This window comes from Phacochoerus africanus, chromosome 11 (genome assembly GCF_016906955.1).
Source record: "Phacochoerus africanus isolate WHEZ1 chromosome 11, ROS_Pafr_v1, whole genome shotgun sequence".
NCBI lineage: Eukaryota > Metazoa > Chordata > Mammalia > Artiodactyla > Suidae > Phacochoerus > Phacochoerus africanus.
The window spans coordinates 92,724,612-92,740,438 of record NC_062554.1 but is presented as its reverse complement, the minus strand read 5'-3'; the positions used below and the strand labels follow the sequence as shown (position 1 = coordinate 92,740,438).

The 15,827-nt window shown below is 39.5% G+C and overlaps 2 protein-coding genes across 7 annotated transcripts in view; one reads left to right on the top strand and one right to left on the bottom strand.

Moving 5' to 3' along the window:
• The window catches only part of TMEM243 (transmembrane protein 243), a 119,735-nt gene extending 115,925 nt beyond the window's left edge, over positions 1-3,810 (bottom strand). Inside the window, exon 1 of the mRNA XM_047752931.1 lies at positions 3,648-3,810. The gene's annotated coding sequence lies outside the window, so the exon portion shown is untranslated. The remainder of the gene's footprint in view (positions 1-3,647) is intronic.
• Positions 3,811-4,054: 244 nt separating this feature from the next.
• The window catches only part of CROT (carnitine O-octanoyltransferase), a 45,070-nt gene continuing 33,297 nt past the window's right edge, over positions 4,055-15,827 (top strand). Inside the window, exons 1-6 of one of the 6 annotated variants that reach the window (XM_047753031.1) lie at positions 4,055-4,248; positions 4,860-5,053; positions 7,603-7,738; positions 11,410-11,534; positions 13,170-13,351; positions 13,525-13,649. In XM_047753031.1, coding sequence (XP_047608987.1) covers positions 4,997-5,053; positions 7,603-7,738; positions 11,410-11,534; positions 13,170-13,351; positions 13,525-13,649 — 625 coding nt within the window. In that variant the 5' untranslated portion in view covers positions 4,055-4,248; positions 4,860-4,996. Of the gene's footprint in view, positions 4,472-4,714; positions 4,805-4,859; positions 5,054-7,602; positions 7,739-11,409; positions 11,535-13,169; positions 13,352-13,524; positions 13,650-15,827 lie in introns of those variants that run through there. The other 5 variants (XM_047753030.1, XM_047753034.1, XM_047753033.1 and 2 more) reach the window with 5 other exon arrangements.

The window sequence follows — 15,827 nt, the reverse complement described above, 5'->3', positions numbered from 1 at the left end:
AGAAAAAAGAAAAAAAAAGTTACCTTTAAAATAATAAAAAAAAAAAAAGAAAGCCTGGCAGTACAAACATTAGACCATTCTTTGTGTGCCCCAGCTTTGTAATGTAAAAATTGTCAAGAATAAAACTACAATAAGTGGCACTTGTCTCTACGACTATATAGAACTTAATTTCATATCTCTTCAATATTACAGAGGGTACTTCAAATCATGCAATGTTTTGGATCTTTATCAATTATCTTGGCATATACTAAACATAAATTCCAATCATTTGTCCTTTCCGTTCTTTTTTTTTTTCACTTCCATAATCACAAGAATGTGTGACATAGAGGGAACTTCACCTCATCTCATCTCATGGCTGATATGAGAATCTTTACTACAGGATTTTTAAAAAGTATTTGCTGCTTTTAGGCATTAGAATTTCATTTTAGTCACAAGCATGAGAGATTAAAAAAACAAAACAAAACACCCAAACCAAACCAAACAAAAAACTGGAGCTCAGAAGAGTTTCAAATTGTTAAAGGTTCTGTGATGAAATAACATAGAATAACATGACATCTCTCCTTCTGTATAAACCATAATCAAGTTCCTTTGTTTGGTTTTGGGTATCCTTTCTGGTAACTTAAGGATAGAAAAAAAAAAAAGTAGAATGATTTGAAGTACCCAGAAGTATTTTAAATAATACCAACACCTTCAATATACTTTAAACATATATATTTTTAAGCAGGCAAGGCACACTATAAGGCATGTATCAGATTATGAGGCATAAACTAATATGGAATGCAAGTTTCAAAAAGAAAAATACTCACCGTATGACAAAGGTAACAAGTTACAAGTCACCCTCAAAATCCTCAAACATTCTCCTCTAAGTACGTAATGCTAATGGATAGGCCGAGAATTTCTAGGTACATTTCATGCTGTTAATTATAAAAATTAAACTAAAATTGAAAAATATTCCTAAAATTAAAAAAAAAAATCAGGTTCGGATGTCAGCAAGCATGATGAAGCGTAAATCAGGCAGATCACCCACAATTCCATGAGTGACCATCTTCTCAGATTATTTTCAAAGTTTGTTTCTTGGTAATATAATTTGTAACTAGAAATAATAAGTAGGAACATACTGCCTGGTGATTAGCCCCCACTCTAAGTTTCACTAAAGGGCTGAATTACAGTACTTCTCTGGGCAAACTCTAAAGCAGTTATTTAAAATGAAAACTGGTTTGAGGGTATATATACATTCTCTTATTTTCGTGGATGTTATATATTGGAAAAAGTCTCCAGATACCCATGAACATGAATATTACACAATATTTAGATTAAAACCTAGTGCTATTAACAAATATTTGTCATGAACCTGACCTTTGTGAATAACTTTTTTCCTTATAATAACTGTGTAAACGAAAATGTTGCTGATTAAAGCACATGAGCTGCATGTTGCTGTGATGCTGTAAAGAACCAAGAACACTGATAGGTCCACTGCACTAACTATATCAGATTTGGTTTTGGAGAAGCATAAGATATATACTAAATCAGTGTATATACAAAGTCAGACTCCTCTGATGTCTGTACTATTTTGCAAAGTGTTAAGTCCTTGGGACTGCGAGAGATCCGCAATAACTAAGACAATCTTGAAAAAGGAAAATAAAGGTCCGAGGACTAAGATATCAATTTCAAAACAATGAAAAATGCAGAAATTAAGACAGTGTGGTACTGGCAAAAAACAGACATGAAGATGAACCAAAGAGAGTTGAGAGTGTAGACGTAAAGCATGTCATTTATGGTCCACTGACTTTTTACAAAGGCACCGTGACAGTTCAATGGGGAAGTGATAGTTTTTTTAAGAAATGGTGATGGGGATTTCCCTTTGTGGCTCAGCACGACTCAGAACCCGACTGGGATCCATGAGAACTCAGGTTTGATCCCTGGCCTCGCTCAGTGGTTTAAGGATGCTGCACTGCCGCAAGCTGTGGTGTAGGTTGCAGATGCAGCTTGGATCCAGGGTTGCTGTGGCTGTGGTGTAGGCTGGTGGCTGTGGTGTAGGCTGGCAGCGGCAGCTCTGATTCGACCCCTATCCTGGAAACTTCCATATGCCACAGGTGCAGCCCTCAAAAGCAACAAACAAACACACACAAAAAACTGAAGACAACCCACAGACAGGGAGAAAATATTTGCAAATCATATATCTGATAAGGGATTTGTATCCAGAATATATAAAGAACTTACAATTCAACAGAGACAATAAGTCTTTAACTCCAACAGAACATACTTTGGAATCTGTGATTAAAACATACCTTATTATGTATTTTCCAGAAAAACAAATCACTTATAAAGATATGCTTTGGGGGATTATTAGTAATCTGTTTATCTGCGTATTTTTAAAGATTACACTTTCCCCCAGCATACCCAAGTTTCTGCTCCACTCCTTTTCCAACAGTCTCACAGGTTATTCTCTTCTTATCTAGGAATCTTTACAGAAATACCTCACTTCCCTTTAAATGAACTTTAGAAGAGAGGTGGTGAAGTTAAGTGACCCTGAATTCTATGCCACCCACAGGGATTAACATGCATAAAGTTTAAGAGATGCCAAAATTCACTAGGAAGGAGAAAAGAAGTGTTGTGAAGTTTTTTGGAGTGTTTGCTTTTGTTGTTGTTGTTTTTTTCTTCTGTTTAAGACTACTATCTTGTAAGCCAATTTTAACATATCCACATGTGAATATTCAATTATGCACAGTCTCAGTTCCTTTCAGGTCAGATTTCATTATTAAGGAAGTTAGAAAAGACAGATAAAGGATTGCAACCTGTAATGACATATTCATTTGAAACTCAGTTATTTACATTTAATATCCAATTCAGAGCCACTGTGAAATATTGGTCTTTTCTTCCACAAAAATGAAATGTGGAGTTCCCATTGTGGCTCAGCGGGTTAAGAACCCCACATAGTTTCCTTGAGGATGCCGGTTTGATCCCTGGCCTGGCTCAGTCTGTTAGGGATCCAGCATTGCTGCTAGCTGCTGCATGGGTAACAGCTCAGATCTGGCAGTTGCTGGCCTGTTATGTAGGCCGGCAGCCACAGCTCCCATTCCACCCCTAGCCTGGAAACCTCCATATGCCACAGGTGAAGCCTTAAGAAAAAAAATGAAAGTGTATTTAAAATGAAGAATTAAAACTATATTTTATTTCAGGAAATACATGTAAAATAGATTTGCATGTGAAACTAAGTTAGCTACATTTTGATCTCCCTAGTACTTTCCTAGTTCCCTCTGGTTAAAAACTCCTTTTCTTGGAGATACTCAAAGACATCAGATCAAATTCACGCTTGTGTGAGTCCCTGGGGGTGTCAAGGACCTTAGGCAGCACCTCTACACTGTGCAAACTTCAACCTTAGTGGATACAGGAAAAGCAAGGTCAGGAAGTATTCTACGCAGATACTGTTCTCTTCCTAGGACCTGGGTGAACAGTAAGATTCCCTTATAAGGCGCTAGTATAAATTCTTGCTTGAGGATTACAAAAAGCGTCACACTGGGATGGGGTAAGAACGGCCGGCAAGCCAGAAGCTGGGGTAAAAAAGCAAGGGAAACAGAGCTCCGAGTTGCACAACTTGGGTGAAAACAGGCCATCAGTTCCTGCATCCATTCCAGAGGGTTAAGTACCTGAGGGAGCAAAGCGCTGCCGGCCTGCTTGTCCCGGACAAGGCGCTGTGCTCCTCCTACAGCAAGCAGTTCACCGCAGCCTAGATGGGTAAAGACCCTACATCTCGGCCGTCTCCACCGCCGAGCCTTCCCCAAGCTTGCAGCGTAAAAGCCCCGGCGAAGATGCCCGGGGGAGGCGGGGCCCGGTCCTACCAGCACGCAGGCCCGTCTCGCTCCAGCCCCACCCTCGCCCCCTCCCTACTCCCACTCCTCGCCCCCTCCACCTCTGGCTTCAAGTACAGGGCGGGATCCACACGGCTTCCCAGCCAATCCCCGATCTCCGGTGACCGTGGGGCGGGACCCTCTCGGCTTTCCATCCAATTCTCGCTCCTGAGCAGGAGTGAGGGACCCGATCCGCGCAGCCATAGGCTGCAGACGAGGAGGCGAAGCTCGCGGGGCAGTGACTAGCCAGCCCGCGGAGTCAGGCGTACCCTCCCTTCCCTGACCTTTCGGAGTGGGGAGTAGTTTGAACAGAGTTAAATAGCGTGGAGCGTAGTGTAGAGAAACGGAGGAGTTAGAACCCGGCGGGAGTGTCCTGCCACCTTGCATCTCGCTTGCCCAGGTCAGAGAGGAATCCTCGAACTTGGGCCACTAGGCTGGACCGTCGTGGTGCTTGGTTGGATTTCTCTCACTTGGTGGTTTCTTGAGTGTGTGGAGCTGCCTTTTCGTTGGTGGGAGGAGTCTCCGAGCTCTCGTCGCCTTCCACTCCTCCTGTCTCTAGAGCCAAGCTTTGAACTTGTAGCCCTGCGACTGGGCGCCGGCACCAGATATCCGGGCACTGGGAGGTACCTTTTTCCGGGGTCCTGTCTAATGGAAAGGAATGCCATTGTCTTAGTTGTTAACTTAGTTAATCATGTCACTTTTATACAGCTCTCTGGCAGACGGACTTTCTGCGTGTGTTTGCTGTGATTCCCAAAAGTTTGAGGCTTGGGGCCTCCCAGCCCCGACGTTGTCTTCCACCTTCTTTTACCAGTTTTGTTAATTCCCCTTCCCCTGCAATTGTTAAGCTATTTTCTTCCTCCCCACAGTTACCAGCTCAGTTAAAACCCCTGTAATCTCAAAACAGAATTGTTGCAACAAGCTCCTGGCAGTCTTAAACAATTCATCTTGGTGTCCTGGTATGTGATAATCTATTTATTTTACTTGTTTTCCTGGTTCTCTTTTCCACTTCAGCTTACATCTTACTGCTCCCAGGAAGCCCACTGTAATTAAATCCAGCATCATCATTTTCTTCCTTAATGCATTTATAGCTTTTTTGGAATTGTATTACTTCATCTTGGTGATTGAGAATTCAGAACAAATAATCCTCCATGAAAGAATCTGATAATTTGTATTTTTACTGTGTCACTTATGGTGAGTTAAGACTGGTGAGTATGGAATTGGTGGTAGCCTCAGTTTTCTGGAATCTAGTAACTGGCAGGGATGTATGGAGAATAGCTTATCTTTTCTATATATGTGTGTTAGTTTCCTATTGCTGCTGTAACAATTTATCACAAACCTAACAGGTAAACACAAATTTATTAGCTAGCAGCTCCATTGCTGTGAATTCTGCGTAGGTTTAGCTGGTTACTCTGCTTAGGATCTCACAAAGCTGAAATGAGTTTGTTGGTCTGGGTTTTCTGGCAGCTCTGGGGGAGAATCCACCTCTAGTGTCATTTAAGTTGTTGGCAGAATTCACTTCCATGCAGTTATAGGAATGAGGTCCCCATTTTCTTACTGGCTGTCAGCTGGGGCCTCTCAGTTCCACAAGACCACCTGCGTTTTCAAAGCCAAACATTACCTCCAATCCTTTTCATGATTTTATTCTCCCGGGCTCATCATCTGCCACACCTGGAGAAAGCTTTCTGCCCCTGAACTCGCAAGTAATCAGATTAGGCCCACCTGGATATTCTTAGTTTACGGTCAGTTGTGCAATAAGACCATCACAGTCAAAAAGGTGATAATCTCACATTCCCAGGTTCTGGGTATTAGAGGGGCAGAATCATGGGGAGCCATTCAAAGAATTTCCACCTAGTATGATATAGTTAGCTCAACCAGATTATTTTTGTAATGTGGTTTTGCAGGTATTAAATCATAACAATTCTGTCTGATTTGAGTATCTTCTCTACACATGCATTTAGTTATTTGTCTGGAGGCACATGGCTAGAAAGTGACAGAGTTGGTATTTAGGCCTGAATCTACTTTCCTTTAGATCTGAAGCCATGTTTACAGATGGTCAAAGTGTGGTGCAGCCAGAGTCATTAGGTAGAAGAAGCTGAGGAATTATGAGATTTTTGTTGCACCTCATTTTTGGATTATCTCTTTATATTAGTGGTGTCAGCCAAGTTCTCCCTTAACAAAGAAAGCCCAAACTGCAAAGGCATAAATAAAAGGTTTGTTTGGTTTCCCTCCACCCCCGTACATCTAGAGGAAGGAGTCCAGAGCTAGTAGGAAGATTCTGACACCCTCAATACATGGCTTCCATACATGGTCCAAGGTGGTGTTCCACTTGGCACTTTTCTTGCAAGGCGGTGAGAAGGAGAAAGCACAGGGAGAACACCTGTAGTTCTTTACAGCGGTATGATCTGGAGGCAGCATACAGGTCACTAAGCCATACTGACCTCAGAGGGAGGGTAGAAAGATAAAGCTATGTGTCTTATACCCACCAGAAACTCGGCATTCTGTTAAAAAGGGGGAAAATTGACATTGGTTGAAAACGGTCTCTGCCAAACCATTGTTTTTGATGATGTTTTATTCTGTAACTTTCTGGGAGTGGAATATTTTTGCTTTTAGTTTTAACATGTAGTATTTGAAAGGACAGGAAATTCGTATTCAATATTAATGTTCCTCGATTCCTTAATGGCTATTTTAACATACAGTTTATGAAGGCTTCTTTGAGGACTCTTTCGTCATTCACATTTTGTGTTACTTTGATTTCTCTGATGAAAATGAATACGTTTGTGGAAAATGTTTAAGACCGTTGGGGATACATGAGATCATTCTGTGTAGGCCTCACACCATCTGCAGGATTAGGTTACAGCAGCTTGTCATGTGATTTAAGTATTCTGTAATATTTTGTACCTCTGTCGTTGGATGACTCTTAGACACCTCTTCCTACTTTGCTTTTCAAAGTCCTTCTCTCATCCCATTATCCTTTTCTACACATCTGATTTCTACCTGCCTGTTTAGACCTGCTGTAGGTCCCTTCACCCACTATCATGTAGCCTTTGTATAGGGCCAAAATTGTGGTCAAACAGATCTGGGTTTCAATTGTTGGTTTGACATTAGGCAAGTTACTAAGTCTCAGAGTTTTGACTTCCTATATAAAATGGCAGTGAATGCCACCTTTCAGAGATAATATGAAGATTACAGAGACAACACATTTTCTTTAACACTTACTGCAGTACTTGGCAAATAGTAGGTGCTCAGTACATGGTAATTATACTAGTCCCATCGATGACTCCTTGACCTTTAGCAAGTCTACATTCTTTTTTTTTGGTTTGTTTTTACTTTATTTTACGTTATTTTATTATTTTACTTTTTAGAGCTGCACCCGTAGCACATGGAAGTTCCCAGGCTAGGGGCTGAATCAGAGCTGCAGCTGCTGGCCTGTGCCACAGCCACACTGGATCCAAGTCATGTCCAAGACCCAGACCACAGCTCACAGCAACACTGGATCCTCGACCCACTGAGCAAAGCCAGTGATCGAACCCACACCCCCATGGATACCAGTTGGATTAGTTTCTTCTGCTCCACAACAGGAACTCCATTTGTTTGTTTTTAAAATTGGTTTTCTCGCTCTGAAAAGTGTACCAGTGCGTAAGGACTATGGCCAAGTCCTGGATATGCTCTGGTCCTTAAATACTGACATAGTGAATTAGAACTAGCATCTAAAAGGGTGTTTGTGAGATTGAATTGTGAGTGCTTTTTTCTTTAGTCTTCCTATTGTGATCACATCATGGAAAGTCAATTGGCTAAATCAACTGAAGAACGGACGTTTCAGTACCAGGATTCTCTTCCATCACTGCCTGTTCCTTCGCTTGAGGAATCATTAAAAAAATACCTTGAATCAGGTATGGTTGTACTCTTTTAGCATCTGTTAATTTTTTTTTTTTTTGGTCTTTTTGCCTTTTCTAGGGCCACTCCCGTGGCACATGGAGGTTCCCAGGCTAGGGGTCCAATTGAAGCTGTAGCTGCCAGCATACTCCAGAGCCACAGAAACGCAGGATCTGACCTGTGTCTGCAACTTACACCACAGCTCACGGCAACGCCAGGTCCTCAACCCACTGAGCAAGGCCAGGGATCGAACCCGCAACCTCATGGTTCTTAGTCGGATTCGTTAACCACTGAGCCATGATGGGAACTCTCTATATCTGTTAATGTTTTTAGCAACTTAGAAAACTGCAGAATTGTTATAAGTTGGTGAGGGTCTAATTGCTTTTTCTCTAGGCTCATGATAATTAAAAGTATCCTTAAAACAGCCAAAACATTTCTGTCTTTCTTCCTCATGTTCATTTTTCTATAGTTTCAAAGCCAGGTAGTACTGTTAGGCTTCTAATAAGTAGTCGTCCTCTGCCTCATTCCCCCCGCTGTAAATCCCACTACTTTAGGCAAGCATTTTCAGATATTTTATCTGCTTCTTCTGGATATAAACTAACATTCTTCTACTACTATTTGTTGGATTTTTTCTAAATTGTAGATATTATATGTTAGTTCCTAAAAAGATGTAGATTTTGCTCTCCTACACCCCCTAACTCTTCCCTTCCCGATAGTTACACAGTCTCTGCACTTTGTCTCATTTCCTCAGTGTAGTTGTACAAAAATCACCATTTAGTGTTCACTTGATTTAAATTCACAAGATTTACCTGAATTAATTTACCCAACCTTTGAGGATTTATGGTTATTCAGTTATTCACAAGAGAACCATTCAGTGTACAGTTCTTTGATTACCCTTTTGCTTCAATTTTGTTGTTGTTGTTGTTGTTGTTGTTGTTGCTATTTCTTGGGCCGCTCCCACGGCATATGGAGGTTTCCAGGCTAGGGGTCGAATCAGAGCTGTAGCCACTGGCCTACGCCAGAGCCACAGCAACTCGGGATCCGAGCCACGTCTGCAACCTACACCACAGCTCACGGCAACGCCGGATCGTTAACCCACTGAGCAAGGGCAGGGATCGAACCCGCAACCTCATGGTTCCTAGTCGGATTCGTTAACCATTGCTCCACGACGGGAACTCCCCCAATTTTTTAAAAAAATTTTCCTCAGTTTTCATTTGCTTAGTTTGCTTTCCATCCACAACTAATTCACTCCCAAATATACCGAAAATCCCTGAATCCACTTAAATACATTAGATAGTTCCTCAATGTCATTTCTTATTGGAGACATCCCTCCAGGGCCCTCTACCCCCTTGATCCACTCAGCACTTCCTTTTCTGGAGCTGGCTGGACAAACTTCCTGGGGCTCTCTGTGGCAATCTTCCTGGTGTTCTTCTCACCTCTCTCCTGTGTTGGATTCTCCAATTCCTGGGTTCTGTCTTACTCTTTCTCTTCCTTTCTTTTGGTGAAGTGCGTCTTCAGTAGCTACTTGAGAATGGGTGTCTGGGAGGAGAATATCCAGACCACAAAATGTATTTATGCTACTCATACTAGATTGACTGAGTATAGAATTCTAGCTTGGAAAAGACTTCAGTTTTGAAGGCACTGTTTTTTCCTCTTAAGAAGAAGTCTGCTGCCATTCTGTTATTTGATCCTTTATATGTGACCTGTTGTGTTGCACTCCCTGCATGTGTTTGGAATCTTTTTCTTTATCCCTGTTATTCTGAATATCTCAGTGATGTCCTATGGTACATGGGTTTTTTTCATTTATTTCTCTGAATACTCAATGGGTTCTTTTAGTTTAAAAAGCCACATTCTTCAGCTCTGGGAAATTTTAAAAATATCATTTCTGTGATAGTTTTCTCCTCCTTTCTTAGCCCTGTCTTTCTGAAACTCCTGTTATTTGGATCTAGATCTTTCTGGGTGAAGCTTTTAATTAAAAAATAAATTGTTTCCTTTCATTATTGGCGCCTGTTCCTTTTTGGTTTATTTACTGTTAGGTATCATCAATCCTTTTTTTCATTTTTTCTTCTCTGTGACTTTCATGTGAGAGTCTTTTCTCAAATATCGGGCAATCTTTCATCATTCATATTTAAGAGTCTGACCCTAAAAAGCTTACTAGGAGCCCTATGCGCATGGCTAGGGCTTGGTGAGTGGTGGGCCTTACAATGAGCCTTGTAGGTAATGGGACAGAGATCTAGCAGTTCCATTAGGACATATCCAGATACCAGTACTCCTTTCTCTTGGACTGATGGTTTCCCCAAAGAAAATCTTTTGTCAAGAAGGCATAAGCCTGAATGCTAGTGTTTTGGAGGCTGAGTAGGGGAAGAGGATGGGATGGCTCATTGTTGGGGTGTACACTTTGATTGTAATCCCCGTTTTAAAAATGAGGGCTAGAATCCATGTATTCTGCTTGTTGGGTACAACTTCTCCTGAGGGTAAACCTTCAGATTTCTACTGCCCTTGGGAGCAGTTGCCTGCTTTCAAGCATGAAGGAGATCTCTAGGGTTGAGTGTGGATGGGGTGGTTGTTGCTGCTTCTGCAGATGTTGATTCAGTTGTCACTTTGTCCCCTGCCTTTGAAAGTCCATGTGTCTTGAATTGGAGAACCTTCCTGGGGTTGTGTGTTAGTTTGCACCTAACCCCACCCCATCTCTCGCTGTCGTCCACTCTCCAGGCTCTAGATACTAACTTTGTCCATTCTGTGGTCAGTCACCTTTTTCCCATGTGTTTTCTTATTTGTAAAAAAGCTTCACTTGTCTCTTGTCCTCTCTTCTTTCATTTTCTTTGTCCTTATGAAGTTATGCCTTTTTAGTTATGCTCTTATTTTAGCAAGTTTCTAGAAGTAAAAATAAATTTATGTACTTAGTTCACTTTGTTTAACTGGCAGCCCTCTGATTAAAAGAAAAAAATTTTTTTTTCCACCTACTTTCATCTGGGAATTGTTGTTTCTTTTTTTAAAAAAATTCAGATTATTCACCTCACTTGTGCTCTCTGAATACAGCTATTTAAATTAACTTTAAGATAAGACTTAGAATCAAAATAAAACAAAAGGAAGATATTAATGTGCCTTGATTTCTGACTTAACTTTCATCTCCATAGTTTAATTTTCAGAATACTTGGTTTTTATGGATTAGAAACCCTGATCCTTTTGTGTGTGTGTGTGTGTGTGTGAGAGAGAGAGAGAGAGAGAGTGAAGGAAACCATTATTGATCACAGGGGACCCTAAACTGCCTCGAGAAGGCTTTACACTTAAATTTACATATATACTGCATTTACATTTATAATGTTTAAAACTCTGAACATTAATGGAAAGAAGCTTTAACTTTTCCTAGTCATGGCTAAACAGGATTTACTTTCCTTTTGGGCTAAATAATAGTCATGTCTGTCATTTTAACTGTCATCACCTCGAATGATTTTAAAATAATTTTTTGGGAAATGGTTAGCAGACTACATAGTATCCACTGTTTCATTTTTTAACTATTTTGCATTATTGCTTTTCAGCCTTTTTCATGTTGTAAGCTCTATTATAAATTGTTGGTCTGTGGTCCAATAAATGTAATTACTTTATATAACTGAGTCTCAAGATTTAAGTAAAAATAATTGAGTTTGTGGTACTTGACATCTAAATAATGCGTATTTTTTCTTTATAGTAAAGCCATTTGCCAGTGAAGAAGAGTATAAGAAAACTGAAGCAATTGTCCAAAAATTTCAAAATGGTATTGGAGAAAAATTGCAGAAGAAATTACTCGAAAGGGCAAAAGGGAAACGAAATTGGGTATTTATGTTATTTTATTTATAATTAGAATATTGATACTTAATGGAAAATAAAAGTGTACTAGCTTTCATTTTAAAATCCTTACTCTTATTGTTGCCACTTTCATCATTCAAAAGAATGAATGAATTGCTTAATTCCGGGGAGTTTTGAGTGTTGTCTGTGGGCTCCTCTCTTATTATATGGGGAACTTGTTAAAATGCAGAGTTCCTAGGACCAGTGATTCTGATTCAGTACCTGTGGAATGGGGGCCCAGAAATCCTTATTTTAAAAACTGTTCTTTGTAGTTCTGATCCTAGTGATTTGTAGGCCATGCTTGAGAAAAACATTTTGTCCAAATAATCGTATCCTAAAAAACCTCAAAACACTAACATAGGACATCACATTGGTGGTGTAGAAATATTTAAACAGTGCATGGAAGAAAAGGGCCATTACAAAATTGGAATGAAGAGTGGCTATGAGTATTCTGTGTTTCAGTTAGATGAAGGAGATTGCTGTGATAATTATTGAGGATCTCAATAATTTTCCACAAGCAATCTTCTTTGACTTTTTCATTTTAACTACTCCGCTTCTGTAGTATCAACCAGGGGATGAGTTTTCATAATTTAAGATATTGCCTCAGTCTAGAAATAATGATTATAGCTATCATTTAGTTTTAGAAATGAAAAGCAGGCTGATCTTTTTTCATTAGCCTTTTATACCTACGATGGAATTAGAAAACTTTATACTTTATTTTTTTTCCTCAATCTAGAGCCTTGATTGACTTAATTAAATTAGGGCAAAGGTAAAGAAGTTGTTTGTTCTGCTTATATCCTTTTCAGTTAGATCTTTTTCCAAATGACTCATAATAGTTTATGACATCACATTCTTCAAAAAGTGCTCTGGGCAATTTGATGAGATCTACTTATTTAAATGTAAAATTCTGTTGTGAAAGAGGGTGACATAGAAAGCAGTGTCTGTGAGAAATCTAAATTAGTTTTTTGTTTTTTTTTTTTAAAGGGCCGCACCTGTGGTATATGGAAGTTCCCAAGCTAGGGGTTGAATCGGAGTTGCAGCTGCCATCCTACACCACAGCCACAGCAATGAGAGATCCAAGCCATGTCTGTGACCTATGCTGCTGCTCGTTGCAACACCAGATCCTTAACCTACTGAGCAAAGCCAGGGGGCAAACCTGAATCCTCATGGATACTAGTTGGTTTCTTAACCTGCTAAGCTGCAATGGGAACTCTGAAAAATCTAAATTAGTTTTAAGCCTACTGAAAATATTTTATATTTCTAATTTAGCATTTCAGTTTTTGCTTGAATAAGAAACATGATAATGCCTTCGTAATTGTTGTAATTGAGGATTCGTGGAATATCTCTTGTACCCCAGCTATTCTGGGAAAACATACCTAGAGTGCTTTGTTGTGTGTTTGTGATTTCATTATGATCTATCTGAAGGTATCTGTTTCAGTGCTTTCTTGTGTCATGTTTTTAACACTGTATAGTACTTATTTAAGATTCTGTAATTCCAAAAGAAAGAAATGATCACAATAGCATTGTAATAAAAGGAAAAGAAAATGAATGGAGTGTCTCTCCAGCAGTTACACATGTAAGTATTATCAATAATATCAGGCTGATGTTCTTAATTTCTTACAGTTGGAAGAGTGGTGGCTGAATGTTGCCTACCTGGATGTTCGTACACCGTCACAACTGAATGTCAACTTTGCGGGTCCTGCACCCCATATTGAAAACTACTGGCCTCCAAAGGAAGGCACTCAACTGGAAAGAGGAAGTATATGTCTTTGGCATGTCTTGAACTACTGGCAGCTATTAAGAAAGTAAGGATAGTTAGGTGAATTTAGTTATGTATTTATGTAAGGCCTCAGGTGGCAAATGTTAAGAAGCTTAATTTATGCATTTAGGGATGAATACTATAGCTGTGACTGTTTGGTTTATAAGTACTATAATGATTTCTTGGTCAATATAATTTTCTTTTGGTTTGTTTTAATAGAGAAAAAATACCTGTCCAAAAAGTTGGAAATACTCCTCTAGATATGTATCAATTCCGGATGCTGTTTGCTACCTGCAAGGTTCCAGGAATCACTAGAGATTCAGTTATGAATTATTTTAGGACTGGTAAGTAGAAAACATGTAATTTTTTTGGTAAAAGCATTGGGATTTGGGTAGTTTTGCTACAATTTGTCACAGTTTCTTCTGTGACATCCATAGTGCATGGAAGTTCCTGGGTCAGAGATGGAATATGAGCTGCGGCTGGGACCCATACCACAGCAATGGAAGTTCCCAGGCTAGGGGTTGAATTGGAACTACAGCTGCTGACCACAGCCACAGCCATACAGGATCTGAGCCATATCAGCAACCTATACCTCAGCTCACAGCAACACAAGATCCTTTACCCACTGAGCAAGGCCAGGGATCAAACCCTCATTCTCATAGATACTAGTCATGTTCGTTACTGCTGAGCTGCAACGGGAACCCCTGTGTTCATAGTCACTTTGATGGCACTTTCTGCTTGGTGTCCTAGCATATCTTCAAATAGAAAATTCTGTTGTAGTAACTACTGGCTTCTAGTTCAAGAATTTTTTTTTCTTAGAATTTTAATAATTGAGTATTTCTGCAGAATGTCATTATAAATGGATATTTTTCTTATATAAATTTTTATTTAAAAATAAAATTTCATTTGCCAGTTTTGCTTATAGTATGAGAGGTATGATTTACTTTCAAGTAAAACTCAACTTCTCTTTGTGAAAACTCATTAGATATTTAATGTCCTTAAGCCCAGGCACATTTACCTTGATGTTGCAAGAGCCAGAATTAAAAGAAAGAATTAAGGGATCAGGTTATTTATGGCATAAAGTTTAATGTTCAAATATTAATTGAAAAGATGAACAGGAGAAAATTGATAGGAAAAAAGCAGTAGCAAAGACAGACATTTCGGATGTCAATTAGGAACTATTTTCAATGGACCTGTTTTTGAATTCAGTCTGTATTAGTATGTCTGTACATAAGTCCTTTAAGTTACAGTGTAAGATGGGTATTGATTAATAATGTTCTTCTTGATACAGTGGTTAAGCTGTCATGGTTAGTATGTTCTTGAACTTATGGCCATGTGAAAAGGTGCAAATAGAGATAAAGCTGATATAATCAGAAAACATGAAGAAATATCAGCAAGTTTATGACAAATACAATATAGAGAATTCAAACCACATGAGTAACTGTGTGGCTGTTTTAGTTTAGGCAGTCAACTTGGAAGACCTGAGGATCTGAATAATAAGATGATCTGACACTTTTTTTTTTTGTTTAGTTCACTTTGTTGTTGGTGGTGGTGGTGGTATGTGCGTGTGTTGCAGGGGAATCTCCCAGGCATGAATACATGTGGCATGTTTGAAGGGCATATGGATGGAGCAGAGTAGGTGAGAAGGAAAGGGGCAGATTGGAAAGGTAACTTGAGTCTAGATCAGACAGTACTTTGTAAGCCAACTAAAGTCTTTGGCTTTTACTTAAAATGTGAATAGATACCAGTAGTGGGTTTTGAAAAAAAAGAATGCTATGAACAGATACATGTTTTAAAAAGATTATTCTACCTGCTGTGTGAAGAATGGATTTTGAGGAGGGAGACATATAGAAGCAGGGAGCTCAGGTAGAAGCTTGTTTTAGTAGTGGTGAGCCATGCTAATGGCATGTCCTAGGGTGGTAACATGGAGGTGGTGAATAATTATTAGATTCCGGATATATTTTTAGATTTGGAGTTAGCAGAGTTATTTGTAGATTGATTGTGAGATGTAAGAGAAAAAGAGAAATCAGAGATGACTTCAGGTTACTCTTCTTGAGTATCTAGGGGCTAGATAGATGTACTGGTTAATGAGGTGGGAAAAATTGGAAGGAAAAGAGTTTCCTTAAGACTGTGTTGAATTTAAGGTACCATTTGGACATCTGAGTGGAAATGTACATTGGCAGTTGGATGCAAAGTTTGGAATTCTGGGGAGAATTCAGGACTGCAGATAGATTTAGGAGTCAGCATTATCAAGCACAGAAGAGCTAAGATTACTTTGGAACACATATAGATGAAGATTATCTGCACAGTACAGATCACAATCAAATACAGTGTTTGGTGGTCAGAGCAGGAGCAGCCAGCAAGAGAGACCTGCTTCTACACGTACTATGCCTACTCTGCTCCATCCATATGCCCTTTTTTCACATGGCCATAAATTCAAGAACATACTAACCATGACAGCTTAACCACTGTATCAAGAAGAACATTATTAATCAATCCCCATCTTACACCGTACCTTAAAG